General features: G+C 41.5%; 1 protein-coding gene across 3 annotated transcripts in view; it reads right to left on the minus strand.

Annotated features, from left to right (window-relative positions):
• Nucleotides 1-12,600, minus strand: part of LOC110501539 (acid-sensing ion channel 4-A) — a 150,183-nt gene that overhangs the window by 10,007 nt on the left and 127,576 nt on the right. For all 3 annotated transcript variants that reach the window (XM_021579186.2, XM_021579184.2, XM_021579185.2), the window contains exon 2: nucleotides 442-586. In XM_021579186.2, coding sequence (XP_021434861.1) covers nucleotides 442-586 — 145 coding nt within the window. The remainder of the gene's footprint in view (nucleotides 1-441; nucleotides 587-12,600) is intronic.

The following is a 12,600-nucleotide window of genomic DNA, read 5'->3' on the forward strand; positions in this document are numbered from 1 at the left end:
TGTCTGTAATAAAGCCTTTTTGTTGGGAAAAAAATATTCCAATTGCCTGGGCCTGGCTCCCCAGTGGGTGGACCTGGCTCCCAAGTGGGCCAGGCCCACCCATGGCTGCGCCCCTGCCCAGTCATGTGAAATCCATAGATTAGGGCCTAATGAATTGATCTCAATTGACTGATTTCCTTAAATGAACAGTAACGCAGTAAAATCGTCGAAATTGTTGCATGTTGCGTTTATATTTTTGTTCAGTGTATATGACTTACAGCACTGTCAACAGATTTATCCCTTACAATAATAATTTTAACGAAAGCATTCAGGATAGTGGCGACATTGCAGAAATGCATCACTAGTGTCCTATACAAACATAATTCAGAGATGGGGTAGAATACTGTTGATTTATGACAACAGAAACAGATCCCGTAACAACATGTAAGGTTTATGACTTACTTGTCTCTTTCCAGATGGGGAGATACTCATCCTGTTGGATATCCAACATAATCTCCAGCCCATTTCCCATTCCACCTTGCTTGGTTTTCCTGGACGTCGACTTGTTCCCATTGAAAGTGTAGCATTTTCCATATCTTGTATAGACCTATGGGAGAATATATTAATATCAGAAATGTCATAATAAACATGACAATATCCATCTCTGCTGTAACAGACTCATACAGTACTTGTATGGTGTAGCAATGAAGTTGGAGGTATGGACCGGAAAATGAAGATGGTCGATGTGGTCTACATTTTCTGTCTGTAATGGCTACCCAGAATTTTTCAATGCATTTTAATAACTCTACCTACATGTACATATTACCTCAATTACTTCGACTAACCGGTGCCCCGCACATTGACTCTGTACCGGTGCCCCCTGAATATAGTCCCACTATTGTTATTTTACTGCTGCTCTTTAATTAATTGTACTCTTTTATTTCTTATTTTTATACATATTTTTTTAAACTGCATTGTTGGTTAGGGGCTTGTAAGTAAGCATTTCACTGTAAGGTCTACACTTGTTGTATTCGGCGCATGTGATTAATAAAATCTGATTTGATTTAAATAAACCTAGGAGATGTGTGTTGAAGGGAGAATGTTTATACCAACAGTCTTGATCTTTATTATACCATAGAAACATACCGAATATAACTTATTAAAAATGTATACCTATATACTTTACATACTTACAGACTATGATAAAAATGTAGTTTGCTCTTCAAATTTACAGAGCAAACACCCACTAACGATCCATTAAGGATTCCACAAACTGATCACACAAAGTTAAGTGTTCCCTTTCTTATCTACGTTGATAAGAGAAGATAAAAGACAGAAGCATTTAAAATTGAGGTAGAATATCTGTTGAAAGCTTGACAGCAGCCTTTTAGGGAAACATAGAATTCCTTTGTTTATGGGCCTCATCTCGCTACAGTATAAGCCAAAGTGACACAATTATATTATTTTGACTTGACACCGTGAACCTTGTGGAGCATTAGAATGAAAGATGAGGAAATCACATGACAAACAAAATCAGCAGATGAGACAGTGGGATTGACAGTAAAATAACAATGATGCCAAATCCAGGATGTTTCTGTAACAAGTCTGTTTTAACTTCAATATCAGCACACGTAGGGTTTCACAATTCCAGTCATTTTCTCAAAATGCCAAGGTTTTTCAGAAATTCTGGTTGGAAGATTCCCGGAACAGGAAGGAATAAGCAGGAAATCCAGAATATCCTCCAACAAGGGATTTCTGGAAAAACCTGGGAATTCCAGAATTTTGCAACCATAAGCACAAACTTTACAATGAGTGGTGTGATGACTAAATTAGGGTTGAACATCAGACAACACACAAGTACTCATTTACAGACCACAGCGTGTGCTCTGATCTCAGTTAGTTACACACAAACCAAACCTTTACACTGTCATATGGCTCTGGAGCTGGCTGTTGTACACCATACACAACAGTCATTAAGAGTGGTTTTGGTGTTGTTTGAATCCCATATTTCCCCTTTAAGCCACTGTTTACCAAACTGGGATGTTTACTAAAACACAGGCATGTACAGTACAGTACACACCCTGTATATGATTATGCTGTCCCCTAAATCAGGTAGGCCCATTCCCCTATATAATGTGGGAGTGACCTGCAGTTAAATGCTTCTGGGGCAAAGTTTCAAAATTCATTTTGAATTGCATGAATGCAAACATTAATTGCTTAGCTCTTTGAATCGCTCAATCAATCAGGCAACAGCACTGGCAGGCAACTGGATAGGGACATGTTGGCTGGTTTGGGAGGGGATGTTGGAGGTGGAGGCCCACTTTTTTTTGTTTTCTTTTCCTGTTTATACTGAATTCATCATCACTTAAAGTATTTCTTACTGTCTTTTTCAAATGATTTTGAGTGGAAGCCTACAGGTACATGTTTTATAAACTTAGAACTTGAAAAGGATAATGTACCTGTAATTCCGACAAAAAAATAACAAGAAATAATAATAATAATCGTCCCCCCAAAAAATCTACTCAGTGATCCTTCAAGAAATGGGTACATATAGAATATGTAGCCTAGTATGTAGGAATACAAATAAGTCATCCAATTATTTAAAGCCCTACTGTGTAGTTGTGGCTAAGCCAATGGTGTACGAAGAGGACAATAGTGTGCAACCCGCCCTCTTTGACTGACGTGCTATTTGTGTGCGTTGGTTTAATCTGTGGAAGGCGGGCACAGAGCAGCAGAGGAGGTAAGCTGCACCCCATCATTGATTTAGCCTGCTTTATTGACATACTTAAGCCTCCACCGCTGCACTCGATTTACAGAGGGAGAGGAATTAAAGAAAGAAAAAACACACTTACAGAGATAGTCCTGAGTTCTGCTCTAAAACGTGTGATATCGCTGGGGTATTGGCAAATTATGTCCACAGAGAGCAGGGGAAGTTTTTCCATCGTCTCAGCCTGGAAATGTTTGTTGACAGAGCCTCCACTGATTCATTTCTCAGCTTTAGCCTCTCTCTCGTCTCTCCAATAGCCTGTGTGATTGATGGAGCGTTTCCCCCTTGTTACATCTTGCACCAAATTTAGCAAAGGTAACAGGGCTGACTATCAATTCCAAGGAGGATCATGGTATCGTCTCTGAAAAACCAAACATCCTGTACCATAGTCACACCAACTGTTTATTCTAAAATAATCCCTCACATGTATCTACAACAATATACACCTTTACAATAAATCGTGTTGTGGACCAGTGGTCAACTTTTAATGAATGTAATAGATAGCTACATTCACAACAAAGGTTAGAAACAAAAAATGATTTAAAACAATGTATACGCCAACACTGGTACGAACAGCTGGATAGTTACATGCTATACACATTAAAATGCAACCAGAGTCCTTAGCAGTAACTTTGCTTTGGAAAGATGCCCAACTACTCTAATTTGCATAAATCTCTCTTGTTCTAGCGGCTAGCACCCAACTTAATTGAGCTTAATGTCAGTCCATTAACAGTCTTTTGGCAGTATTTTCTCCTCAAATTGCCTTGTTTCTCCCCTGGTCTCTCCATTTGAAATACATTAAGAGGCTCAACGCTTGCCACATGTAACTCCTGAGCCCTTGTGTGGTATACCCTAAAACATCCTCTTTACGGCAGTCATCTGACAGTTCCCGGGTGTTTTCCTTTTAAATAACCCACAAGAATCACTTGAGCGCTTCTCCTGAGGACATCCATTTCTTAGCATGTGGCCGTGTGTCAGCAGCCGGGGATCTTCGTGTATGGATGAGGAGGAAGATTATAATTAATTTCAGATGGTGGTGGAACACGCTGCATGGCAGATTGGCAGTTGAGTCCCATTAAGGGCGGCTCATGCAGGTTTAAAGGTAAGAGAACGTTCCCTGGTTTAATGGCTTCATTACAGCCCTCTGGCAGAGTGCTAGGGATCACACAGTAGCATACATTGATGGAATATCTACATGAGCTAACTAATCTTGTCTCTTGGTTGGTTCCTCGTGTTAAGTTACAAGTAGGGTTGGAAAACTCTGGTAACTTTCCCCAAAGGCCCAGGTTTTCTATAAATCCCCCACTGAAGATTCCCAGAATCAGGAGGGAATTAAGCAGGAAATTCTGAATCCTGAGAATATTGAGAAAGTTACCAGAATTTTGCAAACCTATTTGGAGACATGTGTTGGTTGGTTGCTCTTGTGTTAAGTTGCAAGGCAGGAATGATTGAGTAGGGACATCTATGAAGGAGTCTCACCAACAACTGAATTTCACATACAGTAGCTAGGTGCCAGAGTAATGCAGGAACTAAGGGGAGAGATTTTACCTCACTGCTCAAGGTGCCCTCACTGCTAGACGGTAGTTTAGTCATTTAATTCTTAAATATCTTTCAATCGAAGTATGCCATTAGAGTCTATCAGAGGCAACACGAAACAAATTCGATTTGTCATGGGTCAATACATTTAAGATCCTAACATACTGACGAGAAAGAAGCGCTAATTGAGGGAACAGAGGTGGTGCCCCAAATGGCCCCCTATTCCCTATAGAGTGCACTACTTTTGAACAGGGCCCATAATGCTCTGGTCAAAAGTAGTGCATTAGCTACATAGGGAATAGGGTGCCAAATGGGACACTGACAGACACTCCACTCCAGATGTTTAAAGACAACGACAACGTGGTTTGGGTAAACGGAGTAGACATTGAAGCGTATCGTCTAAACAGAGTGGATAAGAATGTGAGGCACGCAATGTTCTGCACCATTTGCTCCTGTCTCATGGGTAAGCCACTCAACTCGGCGTATAGGGCACCACTTTGGCACACATTCAGACGCATTACATTTATTGTATATCAATTCCTAACTTCATTAAACAACTGACTGGAAGCATCACTTTACTGGTGGCCTATCCCTCTAGCATACAGCACAGTAAGCAAGACGTGTCATCAAGGACTTGTTTGCATGGCAAATAGAGCGGACTACGGCAAAAAAATCTGAGCGGATAACGAAAGGATTTATCTCATCCCTTTAATTGGAGATATGTAGTAAATTATATAGTTAACGGACACACGCAACAGGGGTGAAATTATCCTTAAACTATTGAGTCTCTATTCACTGTTGAATGTATGACTCGGTACACGAAGAACCATCAGTATTTGCACACCTTCAGTTACATTTTATTTGAAGAAATATAGAGGACACGTGCTGAAAGGAATGTGAACGCCAAAGTGGATACCAAGAAATGTCAAAAATGAGCAAGGTAGTTCAGCATAAAGAGTACTTTGTCTTAGCTACAGAATTGAAGCATCCCTATGCTGATAGATCAATCACTCTGTCACCATATTCTGGGACTTTTATTCTGTTTCTCATCTTCACTCAACCCAAAAATAGGAATAAAGAAAAACATGGGCGCTATACTCCCTAGAAAATACACACATTGTTCATCTCCAGAAACTAGGAGGCTGTAGCCCTCCTTCCTATCCTCATGTTGGATTATAGCAGGCTAATGAAGCAGCACATGTGCACTCGACAGAGTCTCTGTCCCAAATGGCACCCCATTCCCTATACAGTGCACTACTTTTGACCACGGCCCATACAAAAAGGAGTGCCCTATGAAGGCAACAGGGTGGTATTTTGGACTGACCAAACAGGTCAGACAGAAGGGGGGGAAATCTACCTTGACAGTGTTGACAGTGTGCCAACATCAAGCAGCCTACACGGACACATAAATGAGCCATTTTGGAAATGTGATTAGATACCAGTAATATAACGGAGATCAATTAATTTCTATCACCAGTGGCACACTGTTCTCTAAGCAGTCTTTGTCAGTAATGGAAATGAGTCCTCGCTTGCTTGTAAAGCTTGGTTAAATGTCTTGGAGGACTGAAACAACCGATTGGGCACAGAAACGATGCCCCCATAATTTCCTCTATAAATCAAATGATTAAATCTTCCAATTTCTTAAACACCCAAAGGCTTCTATAAATGTAGCATTGCGGAACATTAGATACGTTGTTCATTTGTATGTACTGCTGTAGTCATGTCATATTTTCAGATCTGTATTCAAATTAGTTTACTGGATTGTGCATCATACACGTGTCTAAACTACACTAACCATTTGTGACAGTTGACTTATGTGCCCTTTCTTGTAGAGGTGGTGAACACAAATGGACCCCTCGATACAATCTTTCGCTCTTTTTTTACACTTGGATGGTCAGCATCATAGCACTGATGAAAAGAGTGGGGCAGATTAACGTTACTACCACAGCAGTGCTGATTGAATGTTATCATAGGTCACAAGGGTCCCTCACTAGACTTATATAATCCACGTTTATCAATGTACCAGGCTATTTCCTTTTGGGTCGATTTGCTCTCTGTTCTTATTTGTGATTTGGTTTGATAATAGCTAATAGAGCCTGGAGGAAAGAGGAGAAATCTGCCCTGGGCAGAGTATGCAGCTAAAACCCTGCCTGAGGCATTTGTCTAACTGTCGACTATTTTTCTGCTGCTGTTTAGATTTTCTATTTGAATCAAGGCACCTCTCATTAACATAGACCTTCACTTCTCCAGCTCTCAATCTTCCACCTCCCTTGCTCTCTGTCCTCCAGACTCCTCTATTGCTCCAAACTACTCCTGCCACCGGTGTACCCGGGTGCCCCCTTTTGCCTGGCAAACTTTTTATTTGCTATTAATCCGATGTGAGACACCTCTGGGAATGTCTGGGGAAACAATATCTATTGAGGCAAAGCCAAATGCCGAAGATTGACAATTCTATATTGGAAGAACAGCAACGACTACATTGCCATGTAAATCATCGGTGTACAATATGTGGTGTTCCAAGGCCTTTCTCTGGTCATCAGTAAATGGGCATTTTAGAGTTTAGACCTTGATTGATCACATTCATTCTACATGTGTGGATTATGGTAATTTGGGCAAATTTCCTCACCCAGCATTAGTACACATTTATTACAAAGGTTATTAAATATGTTAGACATAGAATACGTATAGATCCCCTTAGCACCATGATGTGATCTCTAAAGAGACATGCAACCCTAACTTTATTCACAAGGAGCTGCAATAGGTGCAACATACAGTGCCTTCAGGAAGAATTCACACCCCTCAACTTTACACATTTTGTTGTTACAAAGTGGGGTTAAAATGGACTTAATTATTTTTCTTTTGTCAACAATCTACACACAATACTCTATCTTTTCAAAGAGGAAGAAAAATTATTCAATATACAGTGGGGCAAAAAATAATTTAGTCAGCCACCAATTGTGCAAGTTCTCCCACTTAAAAAGATGAAAGAGGCCTGTAATGTTCATCATAGGTACACTTCAACTATGACAGACAAAATGAGAAAAAAAATCCAGAAAATCACATTGTAGGATTTTTAATGAATTTATTTGCAAATTATGGTGGAAAATAAGTATTTGGTCAATAACAAAAGTTTATCTCAATACTTTGTATATACCCTTTGTTGGCAATGACAGAGGTCAAACGTTTTCTGTAAGTCTTCACAAGTTTTCACACACTGTTGCTGGTATTTTGGCCCATTTCTCCATGCAGATCTCCTCTAGAGCAGTGATGTTTTGGGGCTGTTGCTGGGCAACACGGTCTTTCAACTCCCTCCAAAGATTTTCTATGGGGTTGAGATCTGGAGACTGGCTAGGCCACTCCAGGACCTTGAAATGCTTCTTACGAAGCCACTCCTTCGTTGCCCGGGTGGTGTGTTTGGGATCATTGTCATGCTGAAAGACCCAGCCACGTTTCATCTTCAATGCCCTTGCTGATGGAAGGAGGTTTTCACTCAAAATCTCACGATACATGGCCCCATTCATTCTTTCCTTTACACGGATCAGTCGTCCTGGTCCCTTTGCAGAAAAACAGCCCCAAAGCATGATGTTTCCACTCCCTTGCTTCACAGTAGGTATGGTGTTCTTTGGATGCAACTCAGCATTCTTTGTCCTCCAAACACGACGAGTTGAGTTTTTACCAAAAAGTGATATTTTGGTTTCATCTGACCATATGACATTCTCCCAATCTTCTTTTGGATCATCCAAATGCTCTCTAGCAAACTTCAGACGGCCCTGGACATGTACTGGCTTAAGAAGGGGGACACGTCTGGCACTGCAGGATTTGAGTCCCTGGCGGCGTAGTGTGTTACTGATGGTAGGCTTTGTTACTTTGGTCCCAGCTCTCTGCAGGTCATTCACTAGGTCCCCCCGTGTGGTTCTGGGATCTTGCGTGGAGCCCCAGATTGAGGGAGATTATCAGTGGTCTTGTATGTCTTCCATTTCTTAATAATTGCTCCCACAGTTGATTTCTTCAAACCAAGCTGCTTACCTATTGCAGATTCAGTCTTCCCAGCCTGGTGCAGGTCTACAATTGTGTTTCTGGTGTCCTTTGACAGCTCTTTGGTCTTGACCATAGTGGAGTTTGGAGTGTGACTGTTTGAGGTTGTGGACAGGTGTCTTTTATACTGATAACAAGTTCAAACAGGTGCCATTAATACAGGTAACGAGTGGAGGACAGAGGAGCCCCTTAAAGAAGAAGTTACAGGTCTGTGAGAGCCAGAAATATTGCTTGTTTGTAGGTGACCAAATACTTATTTTCCACCATAATTTGCAAATAAATTCATTAAAAATCCTACAATGTGATTTTCTGGATTTTTTTTCTCGTTTTGTCTGTCATAGTTGAAGTGTACCTATTATAAAAATTACAGGCCTCTCATCTTTTTAAGTGGGAGAACTTGCACAATTGGTGTCTGACTAAATACTTTTTTGCCCCACTGTATCTAATAGGTCTTTATTAGATAAGCATTCAACCCCCGGAGTGAATACATGTTAGAATTCCCTTAGGCAGCGACTACAGCTGAGGCTATTTTTGGGTAAGTATCTAAGAGCTTTGCAAATCTGGATTGAACAATACTTGCACATTATTCTTTTTTAAATTCTTCAAGCTCTGTCAAGTTGATTGTTGATCATTGCTAGACAGCCATTTTCATGTCTTGCCATAGATTTTCAACACGATTTAAGTCCAAACTGTAACTCGGCCAATCAAGAACATTCAATGTTGTCTTGTTAAGCAACAACAGTTTATATTTGGCATTGTGTTTTAGATTATTGTCCTGCTGAAATGTGAATTTGTCTTCCAGTGTCTGTTGGAAAGCATACAAAGTGTTCATCTAGGATTCCTGTGCTTAGCTCTATTCTGTTTATTTTTATCCTAAATAACTCCCTAGTCCTTGCCAATAACATGATGCATGCTTGAAATATGAAGACGGTGCTCTGTGATGTGTAGTGTTGGATTTTCCCCAAACCTAATGCTTTATATTCAAGACAAAAGGTCATTTCTTTGCCACAATTTTTTGCAGTATTACTTTAGTGCCTTATTATATACAGGATGCATGATTTGAAATATTTTTATTCTGCACAGGCTTTCTTCTTTTCACTCTGTCATTTAAATTAATATTGTGGAGTAACTACAATGTTGTGAGCATCCTCAGTTCTATCACGGCCATTAGACTGTAAATTAGACCTTGGCCCAATCCCAAATGGACCGCTAGACCCTAAGCCCTCTGCACTTGTGGAGATATTAGAAGATTTGATTGGTATAAGCAATGGTGAAACTTCAACCTAGCCTATCAGATGACAAGGTGGAGCTATTACCATATTGATTACAACGGTGAAATCCTCTCCGATTATAGGGCGAAGGGTGTAGGGATCCATTTGGGATTGGGTCCCTGTTTCAGCATGGCCAGCGCCATTGATGACTTTCACCATTCTGAAGTAAACAGCTGGGTGGGACTTCCTCTGGTTTAAGCCAGGTGGGCCCTCTATCCAACTCTATGCTCAACACATCAAAGAGTGGTGGAGTAGCCGTCCAATCCCGCAAGATACAGATATATGCTCAGCTACTGGCAGCATGACTGGGTGCCATCCTCACAGATGTTTGACATGCAGACTTTGGAGCTGCCAAATTGGGACCAGGAGACACCAGGATCTTCCCCAAGAGGCCTACAGTATGAAGCTCCCAAAACATCAAGGGTAAGTCTGTGGTTAGGCAACACCCCAAAGGAGCCTAACATTCTGCTAACAAGGTTACTATTTTTCACTGTTCAAGTCAGACTGTTCTGAGAGGATTAGTACGGTAAATATGTGAACGCTCTTTATATTTTGTTGCAGCGGCAACCCCATATACTGGTATGAATGTTGCCACATGTGAGTAGACTACTACTATCAGTTGAGGGACTCGCCTAGTATACAGTACGCAGGTTGGAAGGGCTCATGCAGTTACAGCGCTAACTGTCAACGAAATCAAATCAAATTGTATTTGTCACATGCGCTGAACACAACAGGTGTAGGACCTTACAGTCAAATGCATACTTACAAGCCCTTAACCAAAAATGCAGTTTCAAGAAAAATATGTATTAGGTAAAAAAAAATAGATAAGCATAAAATAAAAAATAAAATAAAAATAATTAAAGAGAAGTGGTAAAAAATCAGTTGCGAGGCTATATACAGTGGTACTGGTACAAAGCCAATGTGCGGGGGCACAGGTTAGTCAAGGTAATTGAGGTAATATGTACACGTAGGTAGAGTTAAAGTGACTATGCATAGATAATGAACAGAGAGTAGCATAAAGAGGGAGGGGGGGGGGGGGCGACGACAATGAAAATAGTTTGGGTAGCCATTTAATTAGCTGTTCAGGAGTCTTATAGCTTGGTATTAGAAGCTGTTAAGAAGTCTCTTGGACCTAGACTTGGCGCTGAAGTTCCACTTGCCGTGCGGTAGCAGAGAGAACAGTATATGACTGGGGTCTTTGACCATTTTTAGGGCCTTCCTGTGACACTGCCTGGTATTGTTTATTATTATTTATTTTTTTCACCTTTATTTAACCAGGTAAGCTAGTTGAGAACAAGTTCTCATTTGCAACTGCGACCTGGCCAAGGTAAAGCAAAGCAGTGTGACACAGACAACAACACAGAGTTACACATGGAGTAAACAATAAACAAGCCAATAGCACAATAAACAAGTCAATAACACAGTAGAAAAAAATTAAGTCTATATACAGTGTGTGCAAAAGGCATGAGGAGGGAGGCAATAAATAGGCCATCGGAGCGAATAATTACGATTTAGCAGATTAACACTGGAGTGATAAATGAGCAGATGATGATGTGCAAGTAGAGATACTGGTGTGCAAAAGAGCAGAAAAGTAAATAAAATAAAAACAGTATGGGGATGAGGTAGGTAGATTAGGTGGGCTATTTACAGATGGACTATGTACAGCTGCAGCGATCGGTTAGCTGCTCAGATAGTTGATGTTTAAAGTTGGTGAGGGAAATAAAAGTCTCCAACTTCAGCGATTTTTGCAATTCGTTCCAGTCACTGGCAGCAGAGAACTGGAAGGAAAGGCGGCCAAATGAAGTGTTGGCTTTGGGGATGATAAGTGAGATATACCTGCTGGAACGTGTGCTATGGGTGGGTGTTGTTATCGTGACCAGGGAACTGAGATAAGGCGGAGCTTTACCTAGCATAGACTTATAGATGACCTGCAGCCAGTGGGTCTGGCAACGAATACGTAGCGAGGGCCAGCCGACTAGAACATACAGGGCGCAGTGGTGGGTGGTATAAGGTGATTTGGTAACAAAACGGATGGCACTGTGATAGACCGCATCCAGTTTGCTGAGTAGAGTGTTGGAAGCTATTTTGTAGATGACATCGCCAAAGTCGAGGATCGGTAGAATAGTCAGTTTTACGAGGGTAAGTTTGGCAGTGTGAGTGAAGGAGGCTTTGTTGCAAAATAGAAAGCTGATTCTAGAATTGATTTTGGATTGGAGATGTTTAATATGAGTCTGGAAGGAGGGTTTGTACAACACCTCAGTGATCACCCCAGTGATGTACAAGGTCATACGCACTACCCTCTGTAGTGCCATGCGGTCAGCGGCCGAGCAGTTGCCATAACAGGCAGCGATGCAACCATGCTCTCGATGGTGCAGCTGTAGAACTTTTTGAGGATCTGAGGACCTATGCCAAATCTTTTCAGACTCCTGAGGGGGAATAGTCTTTGTCGTGCTCTCATCACGACTGTCTTTGTGTGTTTGGACCATGTTAGTTTGTTGGTGATGTGGACATCAAGGAACTTGAAGCTCTCAACCTGCTCCACTACAGCCCCGTCAATGAGAATGGGGGTGTGCTCTGTCCTCCTTTTCCTGTAGTCCACAATCTCCTTTGTCTTCATAACTTTGAGAGATAGGTTGTTAGCACCACACAGCCAGGTCTCTGACATCCTCCCTATAGGAGGAGGTCATTGTTGTCTGTGATCAGGCCTAATGCTGTTGTGTCAAACGGCAAACTTAATGATGGTGTTGAAGTGGTGCCTGGCCATGCAGTCATGACTGAACAGGGAATACAGGAGGAGACTGAGCACACACCCCTGATGGGCCCCCGTGTTGAGGATCAGCGTGGCAGACGTGTTGTTACCCTTGCCACCTGGGGGTGGCCCGTCAGGAAGTCCAGGATCCAGTTGCAGAGGGAGGTGTTTGGTCCCAGGGTCCATAGCTTAGTAATGAGCTTTGAGGGCACTATGTCGTTGAACGCTGAGCTGTAGCCAATTGATACCATTCTCACATAGGT

Source organism: Oncorhynchus mykiss, chromosome 22 (assembly GCF_013265735.2).
Source record: "Oncorhynchus mykiss isolate Arlee chromosome 22, USDA_OmykA_1.1, whole genome shotgun sequence".
In the NCBI taxonomy this organism is placed as follows: Eukaryota; Metazoa; Chordata; class Actinopteri; order Salmoniformes; family Salmonidae; genus Oncorhynchus; species Oncorhynchus mykiss.